This window comes from Cokeromyces recurvatus (genome assembly GCF_025118155.1).
Source record: "Cokeromyces recurvatus strain NRRL 2243 chromosome Unknown BX663scaffold_10, whole genome shotgun sequence".
Classification (NCBI taxonomy): domain Eukaryota; kingdom Fungi; phylum Mucoromycota; class Mucoromycetes; order Mucorales; family Mucoraceae; genus Cokeromyces; species Cokeromyces recurvatus.
The window spans coordinates 700,392-720,575 of record NW_026251396.1 but is presented as its reverse complement, the minus strand read 5'-3'; the positions used below and the strand labels follow the sequence as shown (position 1 = coordinate 720,575).

The 20,184-nt window shown below is 30.6% G+C and overlaps 12 protein-coding genes across 12 annotated transcripts; 8 read left to right on the top strand and 4 right to left on the bottom strand.

Annotated features, from left to right (window-relative positions):
* The first annotated feature begins 327 nt into the window (after positions 1 to 327).
* BX663DRAFT_507333 (uncharacterized protein) lies at positions 328 to 862 on the top strand. Its single transcript, XM_051527325.1, has one exon. The coding sequence runs from the start codon at positions 472 to 474 to the stop codon at positions 739 to 741; it is 270 nt and encodes an 89-aa protein (XP_051383687.1). The 5' UTR covers positions 328 to 471; the 3' UTR covers positions 742 to 862.
* On the top strand, positions 845 to 2,610 carry BX663DRAFT_507332 (POT family-domain-containing protein). Its single transcript, XM_051527324.1, has one exon. The coding sequence runs from the start codon at positions 1,216 to 1,218 to the stop codon at positions 2,245 to 2,247; it is 1,032 nt and encodes a 343-aa protein (XP_051383686.1). The 5' UTR covers positions 845 to 1,215; the 3' UTR covers positions 2,248 to 2,610.
* A 971-nt stretch (positions 2,611 to 3,581) lies between these two features.
* Positions 3,582 to 4,081, bottom strand: BX663DRAFT_507330 (uncharacterized protein). The gene has a single exon (XM_051527323.1). It carries the CDS (start codon positions 3,775 to 3,777, stop codon positions 3,604 to 3,606), a length of 174 nt encoding a protein of 57 aa, XP_051383685.1. The 5' UTR covers positions 3,778 to 4,081; the 3' UTR covers positions 3,582 to 3,603.
* A 160-nt stretch (positions 4,082 to 4,241) lies between these two features.
* BX663DRAFT_551385 (GPI biosynthesis protein Pig-F) lies at positions 4,242 to 5,124 on the top strand (the record flags this gene model as incomplete). The annotated part of the gene is made up of 4 exons (XM_051531278.1): positions 4,242 to 4,445; positions 4,533 to 4,621; positions 4,716 to 4,826; positions 4,902 to 5,124. The coding sequence occupies 4 exons, from the start codon at positions 4,242 to 4,244 to the stop codon at positions 5,122 to 5,124; spliced, it is 627 nt and encodes a 208-aa protein (XP_051383684.1).
* A 101-nt stretch (positions 5,125 to 5,225) lies between these two features.
* BX663DRAFT_530819 (histone acetyltransferases subunit 3-domain-containing protein) lies at positions 5,226 to 6,312 on the bottom strand (the record flags this gene model as incomplete). The annotated part of the gene is made up of 3 exons (XM_051530343.1): positions 5,226 to 5,420; positions 5,495 to 5,698; positions 5,767 to 6,312. The coding sequence occupies 3 exons, from the start codon at positions 6,310 to 6,312 to the stop codon at positions 5,226 to 5,228; spliced, it is 945 nt and encodes a 314-aa protein (XP_051383683.1).
* Positions 6,313 to 7,453: 1,141 nt separating this feature from the next.
* Positions 7,454 to 8,270, top strand: BX663DRAFT_471702 (uncharacterized protein). Its single transcript, XM_051524157.1, has 3 exons — positions 7,454 to 7,665; positions 7,818 to 7,975; positions 8,046 to 8,270. The coding sequence occupies exons 1-3, from the start codon at positions 7,590 to 7,592 to the stop codon at positions 8,181 to 8,183; spliced, it is 372 nt and encodes a 123-aa protein (XP_051383682.1). The 5' UTR covers positions 7,454 to 7,589; the 3' UTR covers positions 8,184 to 8,270.
* A 619-nt stretch (positions 8,271 to 8,889) lies between these two features.
* BX663DRAFT_433470 (WLM domain-containing protein) lies at positions 8,890 to 9,954 on the top strand (the record flags this gene model as incomplete). The annotated part of the gene is made up of 3 exons (XM_051522993.1): positions 8,890 to 9,061; positions 9,124 to 9,229; positions 9,285 to 9,954. 3 exons carry the CDS (start codon positions 8,890 to 8,892, stop codon positions 9,952 to 9,954), a joined length of 948 nt encoding a protein of 315 aa, XP_051383681.1.
* On the bottom strand, positions 9,946 to 13,219 carry BX663DRAFT_551381 (uncharacterized protein; the record flags this gene model as incomplete). Its single annotated transcript, XM_051531277.1, has 10 exons — positions 9,946 to 10,040; positions 10,109 to 10,224; positions 10,284 to 10,451; positions 10,507 to 11,439; positions 11,515 to 11,572; positions 11,639 to 11,699; positions 11,761 to 12,024; positions 12,093 to 12,402; positions 12,475 to 12,976; positions 13,066 to 13,219. The coding sequence occupies 10 exons, from the start codon at positions 13,217 to 13,219 to the stop codon at positions 9,946 to 9,948; spliced, it is 2,661 nt and encodes an 886-aa protein (XP_051383680.1).
* A 1,118-nt stretch (positions 13,220 to 14,337) lies between these two features.
* On the top strand, positions 14,338 to 15,043 carry BX663DRAFT_507314 (uncharacterized protein). The gene has a single exon (XM_051527322.1). It carries the CDS (start codon positions 14,348 to 14,350, stop codon positions 14,963 to 14,965), a length of 618 nt encoding a protein of 205 aa, XP_051383679.1. The 5' UTR covers positions 14,338 to 14,347; the 3' UTR covers positions 14,966 to 15,043.
* Positions 14,905 to 15,869, bottom strand: BX663DRAFT_507313 (uncharacterized protein). Its single transcript, XM_051527321.1, has one exon. It carries the CDS (start codon positions 15,844 to 15,846, stop codon positions 15,127 to 15,129), a length of 720 nt encoding a protein of 239 aa, XP_051383678.1. The 5' UTR covers positions 15,847 to 15,869; the 3' UTR covers positions 14,905 to 15,126.
* Positions 15,870 to 15,955: 86 nt separating this feature from the next.
* BX663DRAFT_507312 (uncharacterized protein) lies at positions 15,956 to 17,955 on the top strand. Its single transcript, XM_051527320.1, has 7 exons — positions 15,956 to 16,214; positions 16,273 to 16,646; positions 16,730 to 16,847; positions 16,906 to 16,984; positions 17,044 to 17,197; positions 17,255 to 17,422; positions 17,515 to 17,955. Exons 1-7 carry the CDS (start codon positions 16,086 to 16,088, stop codon positions 17,753 to 17,755), a joined length of 1,263 nt encoding a protein of 420 aa, XP_051383677.1. The 5' UTR covers positions 15,956 to 16,085; the 3' UTR covers positions 17,756 to 17,955.
* Positions 17,956 to 18,952: 997 nt separating this feature from the next.
* Positions 18,953 to 20,040, top strand: BX663DRAFT_507308 (uncharacterized protein). Its single transcript, XM_051527319.1, has one exon. The coding sequence runs from the start codon at positions 19,286 to 19,288 to the stop codon at positions 19,949 to 19,951; it is 666 nt and encodes a 221-aa protein (XP_051383676.1). The 5' UTR covers positions 18,953 to 19,285; the 3' UTR covers positions 19,952 to 20,040.
* The last annotated feature ends 144 nt before the right edge of the window (positions 20,041 to 20,184 follow it).

Sequence of the window (20,184 nt, the reverse complement as noted above, 5' to 3'; positions counted from 1 at the left end):
ATTTACTAACTTTTGATTTTATTGTTAAATAAAAATGTTCATTTTATTGTATTTTATTTTATTTCATCTCATTTTATTTTATTGTATTTTATTTCATTTTATTGTGTTTTATTTTATTTTTCTAGAAAAAGGATATATTAACCAAAAAAAAAAAAAAAAAAATGATATCATATGCCAATAGTTTTACTTGTTGTATGAAGTCTTTGGTTACGAGTTTTGATTGGTAGTTGTATACAGAAAGTCAGTTATTTCCTTATTCGGACTTTATTTTTTATCTTTGAAGTAACCTCGGAGACTCAAGATTTTAAAAGAATAAAACCAGATCATTTTATAACAAAATTTTTTTTTGTTTTCTTCTTTTTACTGTATATTTCTTCATTTCTGTTCCTTCTTCTTCTTTTTATTCATCTTCTTTCTTCTTCTTTAATTTCTCTTTCCTTTTCCTCCTTTATATTATATATTTAATATAAAATGTCTGAAAAATTGGAACAGGAAAAAAGTTCTCAAATCATTTCTTATGATGAAAATGAAATTCCAGATCATGCTATTGATGAACAACATGCTGAACCTACAGAGGAAGATTGGAAAAACTTACGTCAAGTAGCAGATCGTATACCTATATCTGCTTATCTTGTTCTTGTTATTGAATTTTGTGAACGTTTTACTTACTATGGTTTAACTGGTCCATTCCAGAACTATATTCAGAACCCTGCTCCCCCTAGCTGTAATGTATATATTTGATATATCAATTTGAAATAATAATTACTAATATACGTGTGTATTATATATGCATATTTTTATATATATATAGATCCTGCTGAACAAGCTGGTGCTATGGGTAGAGGTCAACAAACAGCTACTGCTTTAACTACATTTTTCCAATTTTGGTGTTATATTACACCTATCTTTGGTGCCATTGTCGCTGATCAATACCTTGGTAAATATCGTGCTATCCTTGTATTTGCTTGTATTTATCTTGTTGGTTTGATTATTTTAACTTCTACTGCTACTCCTGCTGGTATTGCCAGTGGCGCTGCTTTCCCTGGTTTTATCGTCGCTATTATTATTATCGGTCTTGGTACGGGTGGTATCAAGTCTAATGTATCCCCCCTTATTGCTGAACAATATCAAAGTAGAACTCCCTATATTCGCGTTGACAAGAAGGGTGAACGTGTCATCGTCACTCCTCAGGCTACTTATCAAAAGATTTTCAATATGTTTTACTGGGGTATCAATGCAGGCTCTCTCTCCGCTATCGCTACAACAGAATTGGAAAAGAATGTTGGCTTTTGGCCCGCTTATCTTTTGCCTACTTTAATGTTTATTCCTGGTATTGCTGTTGTCTTTTTAGGTCGTAAACGTTATGTTCAAGTACCACCCCGTGGTTCTGTCTTGATTGAAGCATTTAAAGTCATTTTCTACAGTTTCAAGACTAAAGGTGGTTTAGAATCTTGTAAACCATCTAATCTTATTGCTGATAATCCTGAATTAGCTGCTAATGCTACATGGGATGATATATTTGTTGATGAATTAAGACGTGCTCTTAAAGCTTGTATTGTCTTTTGTTGGTATCCCATTTACTGGCTTTGTTATTCACAAATGACAAACAATCTCATCTCTCAAGCTGCTACCATGTGGACTGGCAATGTTCCTAATGATATCATGCAAAATATTGATCCTCTTGTATTGATTGTTACTATTCCTATCATGGATCGTTTGGTCTATCCTGGTCTTCGTCGTCTTGGTTTCCCTATGGGTCCTATTCTTCGTATTTCATTAGGTTTTTTCCTTGCATCTATCGCTATGGCTTACACTGCTGGTATTCAATCTAAGATCTATGCCAATACTTCTCCTTGGCCCATTTCTGCTGCTTACCAAATTCCTTCTTATGCCTTTATTGCCTTCTCTGAAATCTTTGCCTCTATTACTGGTCTCGAATATGCTTACAAGAAAGCACCTCAATCAATGAAGTCCATTGTCATGTCTCTTTTCTTACTTACCAACTGTTTTGCTTCTATCTTGGGCTTTGCATTAGTCTCTGTTGCCGTAGATCCCAAATTAACTTGGATGTATACAGGTATCGCTTGTGCTTCATTTGTTTGTTCTATCCTCATTTATATCTGTCATCATAAGAATGATAAAACTGATACCGCTGATGATGCTATCGGTCGTAGTACGGATGAAATTAAAGAATACAACAAGAAAAATACAGTTACTGACTATGAAGCTGAAAAGGGTGCTGTGTAAACAAGCAAACAAACACACACACACACAAAAGCTACAAATGGTAGTCACCTCAAATTATACATATATACATATTTATATATTCACCTCCTCCTCCCACTCTTCTCTCTCTCTCTTTTCCTCTCCCTTTTTTTTTTCAATACTATAGATTATAGGTTTTAATAATTTTACTATACACTTTAACAAATTTAACACTTTATTGTTCATTATGTAATATTTATATTATTATTTTCTACTTTTAGAATAAGCAGTGCTTTTCTAATTTGATATACAAAGAAAAAAAAATAATAATAAATATTATGTATATATCCTCTTATTTTTTTTGTCAATAAGTAGCAGTTCTTTCAAAAAAAAAAAATAAAATAGAGTACAAATTTTGTACTTCTTATCTTTTATTTCTATATTTGATAGTTTAATTAGTTGTAGTACTAATTTTTTTTTTTTTTTTTTTTTTTTTTTTTTTTTTTTTTTTGATACAACCGCTCCACAAACTTTTAGCTTATTATCAATTTAGTGTGATCAATACATTTTTTTTTTTTTTTTTTTTTTTTTTTTTTAAATCGGTTAATCGGCTGTTCATGAAATAAGATTTATACTTCATATACATTTGTATAAAAGTTGAACAAGCTATTCAAACTAGATATGTCTGAGCAGTAAATGTGATGAACTCAAATATGGAATTTCCCCTCCCCCCACCCCGCCCCCGAGGAATTATGTTTTTATTGATAGATACGACTTTCATATAAACATGAATTGAGGCGGTACTTTGGATCCTAAAGGTAAAAGGCCAACAGTTGAAATCAGGAAGTCTAGAGCTGTATCGCACACTATTTTCGATGCAATTGGAATTTATGTTGTTCAAACATATTACTTTTCGAGTCTTCAAATGGAAATGATTTCTGTAGATATCAGAAAAAAAGAAAAGAAAAAGAAAACTTCAAAAATGGAAAGACAAATCAATCAAAGCCGAAATGAATTACAATAGGCCATCACTATTTAACTTTTTTTACGCTTGCTATACAGATTAGACTACGAAGACTTGGAATCAAGGCATTCATTTGTTTATATTGATAATAATGCAATATATTCAATTCTTTATTTTGATCAAAGAAGGCAATTAAATTTGCTGACAACTGTAGATAGTAAGTTTGTATTCCCCTTACTAAAGTTGTACATTTTACAGAATTTATCAAACTTTACCCTTCGTAACAACATGGTTATTAAAGATACAAGCTATTCCAAAGACCTTCAACAGATGAGATACAATCTGTCCATCTGAACTTCCATAACCATATTTAGATGGTAGTAAAGAAAAAAAAAAGCTAAAAGCAGTAGCTGGCATTTTGAATTTGTTGTTGACTATTGAAGCTCTTCGTATGGTGTATGTAGAGTGATTATTGTAAAAAGGGTGCTAATTGACGAAAAAATTACAACCTTACTGATTTCATCTACTTTTGCCTTAACCAAGAATGTAGTTGCAGTGTTCACTCCAGCAAAAGAAACAAAGGGAGGACCGAATATTAAAAGCAACATGACTTGTTGGTAACACTATTGACAATTGCTGTTACTAGTCATACTACTAAAAACCAAAAGCACCCAGAATTAACTTACTCGCACCATTACCTGCGTATGTTTGTACAGTAATTTGAATATTGAGACTTATATAGTTTCCCTAGCTAACTAGACTTTATACGGAGTTACTGTCAGAATTCAGGATGCACACCAAGTTCAGCTGAACGTCCATTTGCCTTGCAAATCATAATTAGATAGGCCTACAGTTTCAGTGTACAATAATGAGTCCAATAAACAAGTAGGATATCCTTTTTAAATATTTAACATAAATTATTCTTTTGAAAATTAAAAAAAAAAAAAAAATTAAAAAAATAAAAAAAAAAATGTATTTTTTTTTTGTCCCGTAGCATATAACATTAAATCCTCATTCTTACGAGTTTATTTTTATTTTTTATTTTATTTTTTTCCTTCTCACTTTACATCTTATGAATCCATTTGGTTTTGAATTAATATTTGGATTGTTATCCATTGCACTTCATTATACAGCCACGTTCAAATTACCATCTACATCTTTATTAAAAGATCCTGTTCAGACACTTTCAGCTGTAGTTCCTATCTTATTCTTGGGTCATGTCGTTTTGATCATCTCTGCTAATCTACTAAGAGGAAATGCATTTAACAAAACTATTGTAAGGGTTTTTATATATATATATGTGTGTGTGTGATAGATCAAACGAAGATATTAACAAAAAGACAATTATATATTGATGTTAAAGATCTCCCTTGGTTATAGTATATTAGCTACATTAAGTGGTGTAGGTGTTTTACATGTTTTGGCTATATTATTTGGCGCATCGTTAACAGAGTATATACCTATTTGTTTATTTTATTTTATTTTTCTCAAGAATATAAATATATTTATATCGACTCATTCTAATTATATATCTATATATTCATAGAAAAATACCCAATACTTTTCTTTTCTCAGCTTATCTTTCTATCATCACTATCATGCCATGTTTTGAATCATTTAAAGAAACTGCATGGATTAAAGTATTTGTTCAGCATAGGTAAATACATGCATACATTCATTCATTTATGTATATTTATAGAATGCTTATCTTTTTTTTTTTATGTTTAAATAGTCCTACAACAACGTCAGAAATTTATGCTTATGCTCAAGCAATTTGTGCACTTTCAGGTGCGTGGATAGGCGCTATTGTATTGCCTTTAGATTGGGATAGAGAATGGCAAGCATGGCCTATTTCTTGTGTCATTTCAACTTATGTTGGTCATTCAGTAGGTGTTTTGGCCGCTTTTATTTGGTCTTCTGTAAAATTATTATTTGGTAAAAAGAAGAGTGAATAATAATAGATAATAGAAAATGTACAAACAAAAAAAAAAAAAAGAAAAAAAAATGTAATGTGTGTGTGTGTGTGTGTGTGTATGTATGTGTGTATATATAACAGTTAAATGGATGTATTATTATCATCTTCTGGTAGTAAATCATAAATTGAAGAAGATGGCATTGTCATATTTTTATCTTTAAAAATGTGACTAAGAGCATTGATCCATGTTTTACGTTTTTCCATAACATAAAGTGTATTTTCAGATAATGTAGCTTTTGGTCCTGTTGATTTACGTTTTTTAGATTTTTGCGGTCGCTATAACAAATAGGTTAACATTTATCCATTTTTTTTTTTTTTTTTTTTTTTTCGTCATTTTGAACTACACTTACAAATCTCTTTAAATAACCTTGTTCAACTTGACTATCTAATGTATCTAATACCTGTCGATATTGTTCATATTGTAATTGACAGTCTACTACTTCTAATAGCCTTTTTTTACGATATTCGTTTATTTTTACTTGTTCTTTATATTCATGTCCTAAAGCGCGAAGCTCTGCACAAATCTCATCATCCTCTTTAGCATTCCAGTCAACCTTATATAAAGTGTATATATGAGTTACTCTATATGTATACATACATACATATGTGTGCTTATATTTACATCTTCATCACCAAATAATCCTGCATATCGAAGTTCGCGTTTTAATCTTTCTTCAAAACTAACAATTTCTTCTGTTGGATCTATTGACATCTCTACTACTGTCTTTGCATTATATTTCTTTTCTATCATTGGATCAATAGGCGTGATCCTATTTTCATCTCCTATTTCCTCATCTTCATCTTCATTTAATTGTTCATAATCCATAATATTTTCAATCACTAAGCTTGAAATAAGTCTCTCTGTTAAGCTACTCCCTTCTTCTGCTGGTCTTTCCTCATGCTGCATAGGTTTTGTTGTTATTTTCAATGATAACTCCTCTTCTTCCTCTGCCCATTTTTCTAAATAATGACGTCCCAATGGAGGAATCAAATAGGGCTTTCCTTGATCTGACTTTTGTAATAGAAAATTACGATCCTCTTCTGTTAAATTACGAAAGTAAGGTTCTAAAGTAGACCAAAATGTAGTAATTGGGACTTGATCCTTTGGTTTTACTCGTACAAAATCCACCTCTTTATTTTGATGATGCGCCCGCGCTATTGATGTCATGGATGGTGATGTGGGTAGTGGTGGCGGTGGTGGTGGTAGTGGTGGTGGTGATGATGATGATGATGTTGATGTTGGCGTCATGTCAAGTTTTTTAAGTTTAATAAGATGATGAGGCGATTCACTACGTGTATTGATTTCTTCAGAACTTTCTGTATCTTCTCTTCTTCGTCTTCTTCTGATTGTTTCAAGTGCACTAAAGTAAAAAAAAAAAAAAAAAAAGGATAAAGTTATTAAACGTAAATAAATAAATTATAATATTTTATATCTTTTAAAGCTATTTTTACGCTTGTCTACTTTGTTCATTTTTTGTAGCTGTTGTTGGTATATTAGACGAAGTAGAAGCATCGTGAAGCATGTTTGATGTATCTATTTTTTATTTTTTAAAAAAAGAATATGTATTTTTTTTATCAATATGATAAACTTTTTTTTACCTGATTCTTGCTTAATTCTCATCTTTTCCATGAGTGTGTTCACATTTTTACCAGAGGTAGTTATACTTGTAGAATCTATAATAAATGTACATGCATATAAATATATACATAGTGTCTCTTTTTTGTCATCAACGAATCCACACAATATACTATAAATCATTTTTTTTACCTTCATTGTTTTTATCTAGATGGATCAAGTCTTTTTTTAAATCTTTAATTCTATTTTCTGTTAATGCTAAAATGGATTCCAAGTCTGCTTTAATGTTTGAAAGATCGTGTACGTCAGGAATGTTATGTTTATTGTTATTCAAGGATGGAGTGCTGTTTGGTTTATGCTGTTTAATAAGAGAGGACGTTGAGGTTGAGACCGATTTGGGTAAGTCATACTGACGCGTTAATCCATTATTCATTTTAGTTGTATGTAAATGTATGTTATTATTGTTATTTTTTTTTTTTTTTTTTTTTTTTTTAATTTTTGTTATTGAATCTTGAAAGCATTAAAACTTTAGTTGATTTTTGTTATATATTATTTTTAATATGAAAGTAAAGTGTTCTACGTAATTATGTTCTGTTATTAGTTATAATCGTGAGTTGATTAACTAAAGTAAAATGAAGCAAATATAAATTATTAAACTTTGTATATTAATAATGTATTAACTCCACTTTTTTTTTTTTTCTCTCTTGTTTTGTTAGCACTATTTTTTTTTAAAAAAAAAGTCACGCCTTTCCTAATTAAAAAAAAAAATAAAATAAAATAAAATAAAATAAAATAAAATAAAATAAAATAAAAAAAATAAAAAAAATAAATAAATAAACCATTTCTTATTTTATTATTTGTATATTATTATGGTAGCTGTCACTAAGAACGCTGCAAAAGCAGATATTGGTGGAGTTGTAGACACAATTAACAGAAGAGTTTCTGGTAAATTTTCTTTTTTTTTTATAATTGCTTAATGCAAACAAAAGACAAATATATAGATCTGATCTGAAAAAAATAGATCTGTTCTTTTTTTTTTTTTTGTCAATATGAAAAGATTCAAATACTAATCTTATTGATCTAATTAATTTTACCAGGAAAAAGCTGGAAAATTCAAAAGACAGCTACTGCTCGTAATCAACAACCTAAACAACTTCGTAAAACTTGGGAACAAAGATCAAAGGAAAGAGCTAGAAATGAAGCAACAAAATCACTAGAAAGAGAATTGAAAGCTGAAAAACAAGCTGCTATAGATGTAAATCCTTTTATGAAAAAAAAACATATACATACATATTTACATTATTATTAATTTATTTGTTTTTAAGGCTAAACGTGCAGCTAGTTTAGAACGTAAAAAGATGAGAGAAGAAAAGGAAAGAATGGAAGCTTTAGCAGCTAAAATGTCAGCTAAACGTCTTGCAAGACTTAAGAAGAAGGAGCTTAGAAAAAAGGCTAGAATCTAAAAAAAAATAATAATACCATTATATAAAGTTTTAAGAGAAAGAAATGCTAATATATATAATAAATATGCTTTTTTTTGCTATAATATAATAATGTGTGCAGTAACTTATCAAAAAATGAATATATATAAATATAAGCAATAGTAATAAGAAGAGATGATTTGAACAAGATCGAGTGACTTTTATTTCTTGCTATACTATAATAATCTGTTTATTGTAGGATACTATACCCTTATTCATTTAAATATAAATATGCATATATGTTATTTCAAGTCTTTCCTTTTTGAAGCAATTATCAATAAGATAGAAAGTAAGAAATAATATCTGAAAAACCAAGTATCTATTAATGCGATAAGGTATACAGAAAAAGAAATCCCTTTATTCAGACCAAGATTATACGATTACAAGACAATAGTATAATAAATGGAGATTCTTTTGATAAAAGGTTTGCCATCTTGATGATGTGTTTTTCACTTATTTGACTTACAAGTCTCTTGAAGCAAGCAAATTTATTAGTTTTATACGCTGTTTTGTAGATTCTTCTAGTAAACATAATTTTATTAAATCTGAAGAATTACATATTTAACTTGACAGTTTTGATGTATTCAGTGTTATTTTTTTTCTGGGTATTAAAAAAAATATGTCCCCCTTTTTTTTTTTTTTTTTTTTTTTTTTTTTTTTTTTTTTTCCACAAAGAATGTATTAAATAATGAATACTGATCTTGTCAAAGATTATAAAATATTGAAATCAAAACCAAGATCAGAAGAAGCCTTGCAACTACTAAAACGTTTAGCATCACAGATAAAGCCGATTCTCTCCAAGCATCAATGGAAAATAACCAATCTATGTGAATTTTTTCCAAGAAATCCAAATTTATTAGGTGAAAAAATCTAGATAAAAAAAGACTGCGCAACAATGAATTAATCTTAACAATTATTATAGGAACCAATGTAAATAGAGGTTGGAAGATCAATTTAAGATTAAGATCTCACTACGATGATTCCAAATTTTTAGAATATGAAGACTTATTAGGCACCCTATTGCATGAGTATGAACTGTTTTTTTTTCCTAGTTCATTTACTCCTCTCTAACTCAAAATACAGGATAACACATATTGTGATTGGGCCTCATGATGCTCGTTTTTATAAACTACTAGATGAACTGAAGCAGGAAACAGAAGCTCTAATGGTATCTGGTTATACTGGAGAAGGCTTCTTTTCAAAAGGCCAAAAATTGGGCAATACATCAAATGTACCAAGATATTTAAGTAATCAAATGGCTGCATCTGCTGCTGATAGAAGGTTACAGTTATCGAAAATAATGACACAGGGAGGTGTTCGATTGGGGGGAGGCAATAGTCAATTAATAAATAATATGACAGCTGCACAGTTAGCAGGATTTGCCGCACAAAAACGATTACAAGATAAAATATGGTGTGGTAGTAGTAGTAGTAGTAGTGACGATAATGACGATGAAAAACAAGAAGAAACAAGGAAAAGAAAGTCACTTGTTCAACACTCACCTAAAAACAAAAAGAGTCGAACTAGTGCTGAAACTAACAAAGAGATAATTGATTTAACATCAGATGATGAAGGATGGACTTGCTTTAGATGTACATTTTTAAATATGTCTACTCATTTAGTTTGTCAAGTATGTCTTTCTGAGAAAAAGACGATAACAAAGAACGATGTATGGAGTTGCCCAAAGTGTACACTTATTAATGAGATGAAATGGCAAACATGCATTGCTTGCTCTTACGTTTATTTAAGATAAAAACATTTGTACAGTCATTGGTTTTCTCACAGCATTTGAAAAACCTTCATGGTATCGATAGCTAACATGAGCAGCAGGCGTATCCACTAAAATAATACACGGTCATTTTTTTTTTTTTTTTTGTTTCTTTTCTATAGATAATATATGATATTACCTTCCATATTAGTATTTCTAGATGATATTTTCTCTACATTAGGTTTAATAACACGACCAAAGAAGTCTAAAGAAATCTGCTTTTCCTTAACTATCTTTTCTTTCATTGTAGTTGCACTATTTAATATTTTCATTTAATACAAATCATATAACACACTTTATCTATGTGCTCTTACCTTTCAATTGGTTTCTGTTTTCCTTTATTACGTGCCTTATTTGCTTCTTCTCTTCTTCTTAGAATTTCAGTTTCAACTTCATGAGAAATCATTTGTCGAACAGCGTATTGTTTAGGTAAAATAGATTTTGGATTTGACAGTTCAAAATACAAAAGTTGTTCAATAGGTCTAAATAAAAAAAAAAAAATTAAAATGTATACATGTGTGTAAATATTCTACTTACGGTTCAAGTTTAAAAATAAATTGCCCATCTTCACCCTTCTCTTGGATAAAGGATAAACCAAACTCAATCATAATATTGACTAATCGTGTTAACTGAGCCTTTTCTGCTGGCTTAATTAATTTCTGATTTACAGGTCTTAATTCAGGTGATATTACATGCATCAATAAGGGCACTAATTCGTGTACAATCAAATCCTTATTTAAATAACGTCGCTTATGTGGATGTACACCTGCCATAAATACAGACACAAGATTCTCAAACGATTTTCTTGTTGAATATACTTCATAATCAATTTTAGGATATTCGACACGATGTTCTTGACTTGTCGATCCTGCAAAGAAACGATGAAAATTAACTATAGGATATGGCAAATACTTATACATTTCATATTCGTGTCGTTCATTGGTTCTGTAATTGACTTGGTCGTAAAAATGAAGCCATTCAGCCATAAAACGACATTTTTGAAGTGCAACATCGTGAAATTTCATCAAAGGATAAGATTCGAAACATCCTTGTAAAAGACGTTCAAATTCACCGTTGGATATAACTGAGTTGTATAGACGATCAAGATATTTATTGTTGTCGAATTCATTCTTGTTCGCAGAATTTTTATGACGTGCATTCGGCGCACAGAAGAGTTCCTCCCAAATAGAAAATAATGATTTTGACATATCCTTTTTACCAACACTTGCCTCATCTATCATATCTTTAGTGAACACTTTACTCTTCCCTCTAACAAACTGTAATGTATTTAGACAACTTCGAACATCACCATCTGTTGTTTCGGCTAAAAGACATAATGTCCTTAAATCGCTATCTAAACCTTCATAATCACAGATATCTTGTAATCGTTTAGCAATAGACATCATAGGCACCTTTTTGAATTGAACTAATTTAGCGATCATACGAAGAGGACGCAATACAGGAGCATAGCTATCTAAAAATATTAGCAAAAAAAAAAAAAAATAAAATAAAAATAAAATAAACGTATTTTTGGTATACACTTACAGATCATTACAAATACAAATAATGGGTCTCATTAACGGCTTTTGTCCTTTTTGTTTTCCTAATAAATTATATAATTATAAAAAAAAATCGAATAATTCTAATACGTTAAATGCTTGTGTTTTACCTTTCTTGCTATTTTCACTAATTTCAACTGTAGCCAACTGAACCAATTGCTTAATAAAGCTCTAGTTCACAATAAATAAATAAATATTTATCTGGTATTTACTGTTTTCACTTTTTTTTTACCTCTCCTCCTCCACCACTACTGGCACCATCAATTTCATCTATAATCAGTAAATTCGGTTTTTGCACCATATGAACCTTGCCTGAAGCTGTTTCATTCTTAATAATAGCTTGCATTTCTAATGCTGATTTAATTTTTGACCTCACAACTTCTCCTGTACGATCATCGCTAGCATTTACCTCCACAATATTGTATCCTGCTTGTTTTGCTACAATATGTGCTAAAGTAGTTTTACCAAAACCAGGTGGTCCCGACAATAACAAAATCTTTTACAAAGATTTAGTAAAATTTATCTATGTTCATTGCCCCCCCCTATTTTTTTTATTTTGTTTACCTTTTTTTCAGGTCGAAGTAATGGATCATTATTCTTTTCAATTTCCTTTTTAGCATAACGAGGCTCCTTTCCAAACGTATTTCGATACTGTTTCATCTGTTGGTCACGCTGTGATTCTTCTCGAGGCTTTTTCTTAAATACACAATAATCCCATTGTTTGACCCATCGTAATACGTCTCGATTTAAACGTTGATCGCCCATCAAATCCATATAGTTTTCAGGTCGATATTTATCTACCCATAATTTGGTTGAATCAATCTCTGTCTTCTTCTTCTTTTTCTGTCTCGAGTTTTTTTCATTTTCAATTTCTCTATACATAATAAGCATGAGTTATATGATTTATGATATTATTTACTCCTATTTTCTTCTTTTCTTTTTTTACTTTTCAATCCTTTTCAATTCTTCTCTATTTTTTCTTTCAATATCCTCTCGTAATTGCCAAATAGGTCTCGCTAATAAACTTTTACGTCCTGGTGTATTAGCGATTATATCTTTAAATAAGTTTGTCATTTTGTGTTTATTTTCCATAGGTGTTCTCTTGATAAAATAGAGTGATTGACCTGTTCTAGGACAAGTTGCTGTAACAAATGCCCCTGTTTCAGGAACAACTGTATAATCTGTAGATTTTTTAACAGTAGTTTGATAGTGATTGGTATGCTGCATAAGTAGTGATGGCTCGGGGAGTGTTAATTCAACGTCGGAAAGATACATATCATCCATAGCATTTATAACAGAATGAGTGGGTGGGGGTGTTGAAGGATAAGTTAATGTAGATGAATTATTTATATCAAATAACGAATCATTTCCGAAATCATCATCGAATGTATCCATTATAACATCATCGTTGAAATTTAATGAATCATTAAGCATGTTATTAGCATTTTCTATATAATATATATATATATATATATATATATATAAAATTAGAGATCATGAGTCAGTGATCATTCATTATCATTTTTTTTTTTCGTACCTGACGGTTTTGAAGTAAATGTAGGCTTTTGCTTCATAAACTCATCTAATCCAACAATATCATTTGCATTATTTTCAATGCTTGTTTCAATAAGATAGTCTAAATCGTCATCATCCTCTTCGAAGAAATTGGGTGAACGTTCTCTTTTTGACATTATCAAGATATACGGGAAAAAACACGTTTTTGTTTTTTTTTTTAAAAAAAAAAATATAAAATATTCGCGAATTTTTATTCTCCTAAATAATATGCGGTACTTTAAATTTTATTGTTGTTTGCTCAATCCAAGAATGAATTTTCAAAGATACTGATATGTAATACATATAAATATGAATATTGTAAGATCAATAATAAAAGAACTCGAGTTAGCGCTCATAACTTAGCAGGAGGTTTTTATCGATCAGTCCTTAAAAAACGCTTGTCACATTTCAAATAAGAAAAGAGGGGATGCATAGGGAAGATAGACTACTAAATCTAATTTCCAAATAAAATAATTTTAAATATATAAAGTAATAAGACTGAGTGAAGACATTGCTGCTTTGGAATTAATTCGATATTTTTTTCATGGGCAATAGATCTACAAATCAGTCCAGGATAAAAAGACTTTAAAGGATACTGAAACAGAACGTGAATTCAAAACAAGCAAATACTACATAAAGAGCTATGCTATAGATTTATAAACATTGAAAAGAAAAAAAAAAGTCTTTTTGTAATTAGACAAATGCTATTAACATCCCTATTACTCAGTATATTTTATTGACGTTAATATACATATTGTTTATATCATAATGATAGATATAATAATTAGAGCCCTCTTCCTCTCCCTTTCTCATAATCCTGTATTTGCTTACCATTTATAAATAAAATAGATTGATTTGTTAAAACCTTTTACAAAGTCTATATACACATATATATGTATGTATTCGTTACTTGAATAGGTTGATATTCGTTAATATAACTAAAATAGTGCAATCTATAGTTATAAAACTATATTACAATCTATATCTATATGTATATACATGTTATATTTTTCTTAGAAAATAATTTTACTTTTAGATATTGTACATAGCCAGATGCAGTGATTTTTTGTTGCCTCTGTTTATAGTGGGGAAGAAAAAAAAAAAAGGTCAGTACTTTACTACCTTGATCATTCAACAGTCACAGCAGTTCATCCAATCAAACAAAAAAGAAATACACCTTCCCATAAACCCCACTCTCCCCTGGGGTATTGCTTGTATACCCTTTTTTTTTTTTTTTTTTTTTTTTTTTCCTTCTATATAATATCATGTTAGCCATTAAACATAGCATTTCAAAAAAAAATTGCATACAACTTGCACTTACTCAACAGCGTTGGATTTCCAAGACATTATCACACAGAGAAGAAAAAAAGAAAGCTTCTGACCAATTCAGTGGTATATTGACGGCTCTTGGGACTCAAAAAGATAAGCTCAACAATAATGAATTCTCTAATGTCTCATCGGTTAAAACATCAACTTCAGAAAAGCCTGCTACACTTGGTGAATTCATCGTTACATTGCAACAAGCAGGTCAGTCTCCACATCAAATCTACATTAACGCGTCTAACAATAATACCATAATTACATTGACAAGACCCAATGGAGCACCCCTCTTGACAACGTCAGGTGGATCAGCAGGCTTTAAGAAGGCAGCTCGCAGTGGTTATGAGGCAGCACATCAAGCTGCACTTCAGTTATTGGATAAAATAAATAGTAAAAACTTGCAAGTGCTAAACATAAATATTGTGTTGAAAGGGTTTGGGCCAGGTCGTGAAGCTGCCTTTAAAGCACTTGTGAGTGGTGCATTATGGAATGTTAAACGTATTACAGATGCTACACCTATTCCTTTTGGAGGATGTAGACCTAAAAAAGCCAGACGTCTTTAGAAATAAAAATAAAATAAAAAAAAAATTGTATATTTTTTATTATTGTATAGAATAAATATATTAAAAAATAACTATTGAAAAGAAAAAAAGAATAAAAAAAAAAGACATTTATTATTGTAAAATATACAGAGACAGAGAGAGAGAGAGAGAGAGGAATTATTTTAAGCGGTGGCTACAGGAGGTGCCGTAGTAGGCGCCGCCATACCTTCAAACATTGTATTTTTTTCATTTTTAAAGAAAAACTGTAAAGAAAATTGTTTTGAATCACGATCCCAATGCGTCCAGAATTTACCTGGTGTTTCATCAACTTTTGTACTTTGAATCTTGAAGGCAATTGATTCATAAGGTTCTGCGGCAATAACTAAATATTGATAAGCATTGTTAGGTTGTTCAACTTTTTGTTCATAAGCACCCATGAAACGATGACGAGGTTTGACGTCTTCTACAATCTGTGGATATTGTACTTGGAATAAAAAGCCTAGTTGGTGAGTAACAGGGTCACGTACTTTGGTAACTCGATAGCCTGGTCTACCAATCTTGATGATGTTGCGTCTTGGTTGAACAATAGGCTTTGCTGGACCCACAACAGGCTGAACAAAGTTGGATTCTTGAGCTTCCTTAGCAGCACGGCGGGCTAAATTTGTCTGATGCTTTTTACCCTGTGTGTGTGCCAAATAGGATCCTTCACTTGTATGTAACGTTAAACACAATTTACATTCGTAGGAGCCCAAGTGATTTTTCATGAAATAGGGATCTTTAGTAATGTCGATAGTTTCCATGGCTAATTTGCGAAGTCGTTCACGACGGTCAACATTGGATTCGGAGGCACTAGCCATACCACCTCCTCTGTGCTTACTGCCAACTCGATTTTGAAAATCCATGTTAAGTACTGTAAAAAAAAAAAAAAAAAAAAAAAAATTACTAAAAAAAAAGAGGAAATTATTATTGTATATATTTTTTTTTATTAATTTATTTTTTTGATGTAGAAATGCTACTTATTACGCCAGCAACAACAGTCACCGATAAGAAAATAAAACAAAAGTTTATTGTATATAGATCAAGTTGGATGATGTTCCCTTTTTATTATTATTATTAATTTCATTCCTTATAAATTACCGAGATGACAGATATAGCAAGTGATAGTTCTGATGGTATTTCCTTTGATGAAAGAACTACTAATGATACATTTCAAGAACGTTTACGTCAAGCACAACTTAGCACAGATGATAATTTGCCTAATGAAGACTTTGTAAAGTAGTCATTTCTTTTATAGTATGAATCTTTGATTTATGATTCCCTTTTGATAGACAACCGATTTATTCTTTGATTCTGATGACGCAGAAGCATTGAGGAGACAGGTAAAGCGTCTCGAATTACAAGTTATGATTGCTGAAAATCGAGTTAAAGACATGGAAACTAAGCTTGCAGCTTGTAAACAAAGACGACAAAACGAATCTGGGCTCACTAACATGACTCCAGAAGAAAGAGCAGCATATGCTGAAGAAGAAGAGAAAAGGATAAATAAAGCTAAAGAAAAAAGAGAAAGAGCAAGACGACGTAAAGAAGCAAAAGTATTAAAAAAAGATGCGAGTACTGATGAGGAATCAGAAAATGAGGAACAAGATACATCAGAAGAGTCAGAAATCGAGAAAGATAATACACCTGATTGGGATGTTGTATTGTAAGTAATTATATGAATTTTTTTTTATATGTGTATCGACAAGACTAATTTTATATATATATATGTATATATATAAACACAAGTGAATATCTATTATTATTAGAGAGCACATTAGATGAAGAAGCTACAAATACCCTTTCAGGATCAGATTTTTTACCTCCAAATTTAGGGTTACGTGAAAAAGCACTTAATCATGAAGAGGTAAACTATATTCACATTAGCGTTTATAATTGATTTATTTATAGTTTCATTTTAATAGGTAAAAAGGCAAGTCGCTTATTCTTCTATAGAAATTTCAAAAGCAAAAAATGTTTTAGAAAGCAATTTAACCGAGAAAGGTAATGTATGAAAAGAAGATATTAGATAAATATAATAAACTGTCATGTATATTTAAAAGATGGGAATATTCGACATTGTGAGCTATCTGGAACTTCGTATGACCAAACATTTAATATTATATTTGATGTAATGGAACCTCAGATGATTGTGAACAACTTGGAGTTTGAGGTGGATATTGATATGCAAATTGCAATAGGCAATATACTAGAACAGTAAGCTATTGAGACTGACTTTAGCTATCTTGGATAATCATTTTATATATTTAATAGAATCAAAGAAGACTGTAATATTATGGCATTCTTTCGTCTTTTAGTTCATTATGCAACTTTAGATAAGCAACGAAAAAGTGTATTTGATCAACTTATTCAAAAATATAAGGATACTTCAGTAAATATAGAAATGTTATCTAGGGATAAACTCAAATTTGAAAGTACAACGTAAGTAAAATGTTTCCAATATATATATATATATATATATACATATATAAATGTATATGCGTAGTATATTCATATTTATATTTAAAATAAAGGGGAAATGATATTTATTTGACATTTTTATGGAAAATGATACCAGACGCATTAGAAAAGGAGACATTAGATGCAAATATTGAAAACCATATTCAACCTATGTTACGACTAGATGCAAAAATGCGCAATAAAAAAGACGAATCAGGTTTACTAAAGAAAGTTAATGATGGCTTTATGTTCTTGGTTGAGCAACAAGGAGTTTATCGAGCTGTTGAATCCATTGTAAATAAAATGTTTTTTTAATCTTAAGCTTTGTGGCAGCTATTAAGTAATTTGCATACAATTACATAATGTACACAATAAAATTTTAAGCAAATTAAATTTATTTTTGCTCATTTGGAGATGAGAAAAGCTTTAGCTACAGCTGAAGAACTTAGGTTGGGCCACTTGAAAAATATTTGGGACGTGGGTCACTTAGTTTAAAATGGGACACTTGATTAAAGGTGACAATGAAATGAAGGTTTTATTTTCATGATATTGTACTATAATAATACACGGTTCATTTTAATTTTGATAAAATAAAAATAAAGAGAAGAATGATATCGTTGAGGAAGTTAGAGTGTGAATAGTAAAAGGGTCAAGAATAATTATGAAGGGCAGGTGAGATGATAAGTCACTCGCTTCTTTTTAACAGTTGTTTACTGTTTCTTTAGAAGATATAACATCCTTTTACTTGTTGGCCTTCTTTTGTTGAGCACTTACAGTTACATATCTTTCTCAACCCATATAGGATTGAGCAACAACAGACATTACTTGACCATCTGTAGTAGTGTCATCGTAACTCATGTCATAGGTCATAATGATTTTTATTTAAGTAGAGTTATAAAATGTCTATTGCTAGGTGTCAATGGTTGTTAGACCCTTTACTAATCCAAAGACTGAGCACAAGACCCAGTGTGCTTTTCAAAAGCCTAACCACGTTGGAGTTCGGATAATACGAACACTAGCGCATGAGGAATCTCGCTTACTAACCACAATATGTACACATCAACCATTTCACTGAGTAAGCTATAAAAACTTACCTAAATTAATCCCTGAGGAACATTGCCACACTTTTGTGAGTCACTGTACCTACTAAGCTCCTTATTTAGATTATTTAATTGATTAAAAAAAAAAAAAAAGGCTGACAATTTAGGAAAAAAAATTAGTTTCCGACAAGTAAAATTATTCACAAAAACTAATTTTTTTTTTTTTTTTTTTTTTTTTTTTTTTTTTTTTTGGCAATTGAAAACGTAAGCTGTTTCTTCTTATTGAAGTAGTTTGATTTCCATAAATGGAGAAGTCATGTTTTACAAAATCAACATAAAAGCCCAAGTTTGACAGTTGTCAAAAAAAAAAAATAAAATAAAATAGATTTTATTACTTTTATATTATAACTTACTTATTATGTCTACTAACAATTCTTTTAACGCTTGGGCTGCTACATCTAATAAAGATACCCTTGAGGAAGTTCAATTAAAACTTAGAGCATGGGATGAAAATTGTGTTGACATAGATGTTACTCATTGTGGTATCTGTGGATCTGATGAACATACTATCAAAGAATCATGGGGTCCTACTGTGTATCCTTGTGTTGTTGGTCATGAGATTACAGGTATAATTACTAAGATTGGTAAAAATGTGACTCATCTAAAGGTGGGTGATCGTGTTGGCATTGGTGCGCAAAGTGGTTCTTGTCATGAATGTGCAAACTGCAAGGAAGGCAACGAAAACCTCTGTATCGGCGCTGGTGCTTGTACTTATACTTATAACAGTAAATGGCCTAATGGTGATATGGCTTATGGTGGTTATGCAAATAAATGGCGTGGTGATTATCGCTTCGTCTTTAAGCTCCCTGATGATTTGCCTAATGATGTTGCTGCTACTTTCTTTTGTGCTGGTGTTACTACCTATGCTCCCTTAAAGCGTACTAATGTTAGCTCTAGTTCTGTTGTTGGTGTCATGGGTATTGGTGGTTTAGGTCACTATGGTATTCTTTGGGCTAAGGCTATGGGTGCTAAGGTGATTGGTATGTCACATAGTGACAGAAAACGTGAAGTTGCTCTTGAATTAGGATGTGATGACTACATTATTACAAGTGATTCTGAGGCTATGGCTAAGTATCAACATAAGATGACCCATATTCTCTGTACTGGTACTAGTCCTGATTTCCAATGGGCCACCTATTTGGCTTTATTGCGTCCTAACGGTCACTTCATTAATGTTAGTGCACCTGATTGGGACTTCCCTGGTATGAATGTTATGACTTTACTCTTGAATCAAATTTTCATTCACGGCTCTTGTATTGGTTCTCCTGCTGAAATTAGAGAAATGCTTGATTTCGCTGCTAAACATAATGTTCGTCCTTGGATTCAAAAATATTCTATGAAAGATGTCAATAAAGCTCTTGAAGACTTCAGAGCTGGAAAGCCTAGATTTAGATATGTCTTGGAGAATTAAAATATTATTTAATCATTTTTTCCCTTCTATTTTGATATTTTTTTTTTTTTAATAAATTGTAAAAAAAAAGTTTTTGTTGTGTATATAAAGAAAGTTTAGAGCAGGATTTTCGTTTTTTTTATGCCGTTTAATATTTACCATTATTACATTTATTATAAGAATACATAATCTTTTTTTTTTATATATATATTTATATTTTTATAAAAATTTATAAATCATGTTTTTATATATAA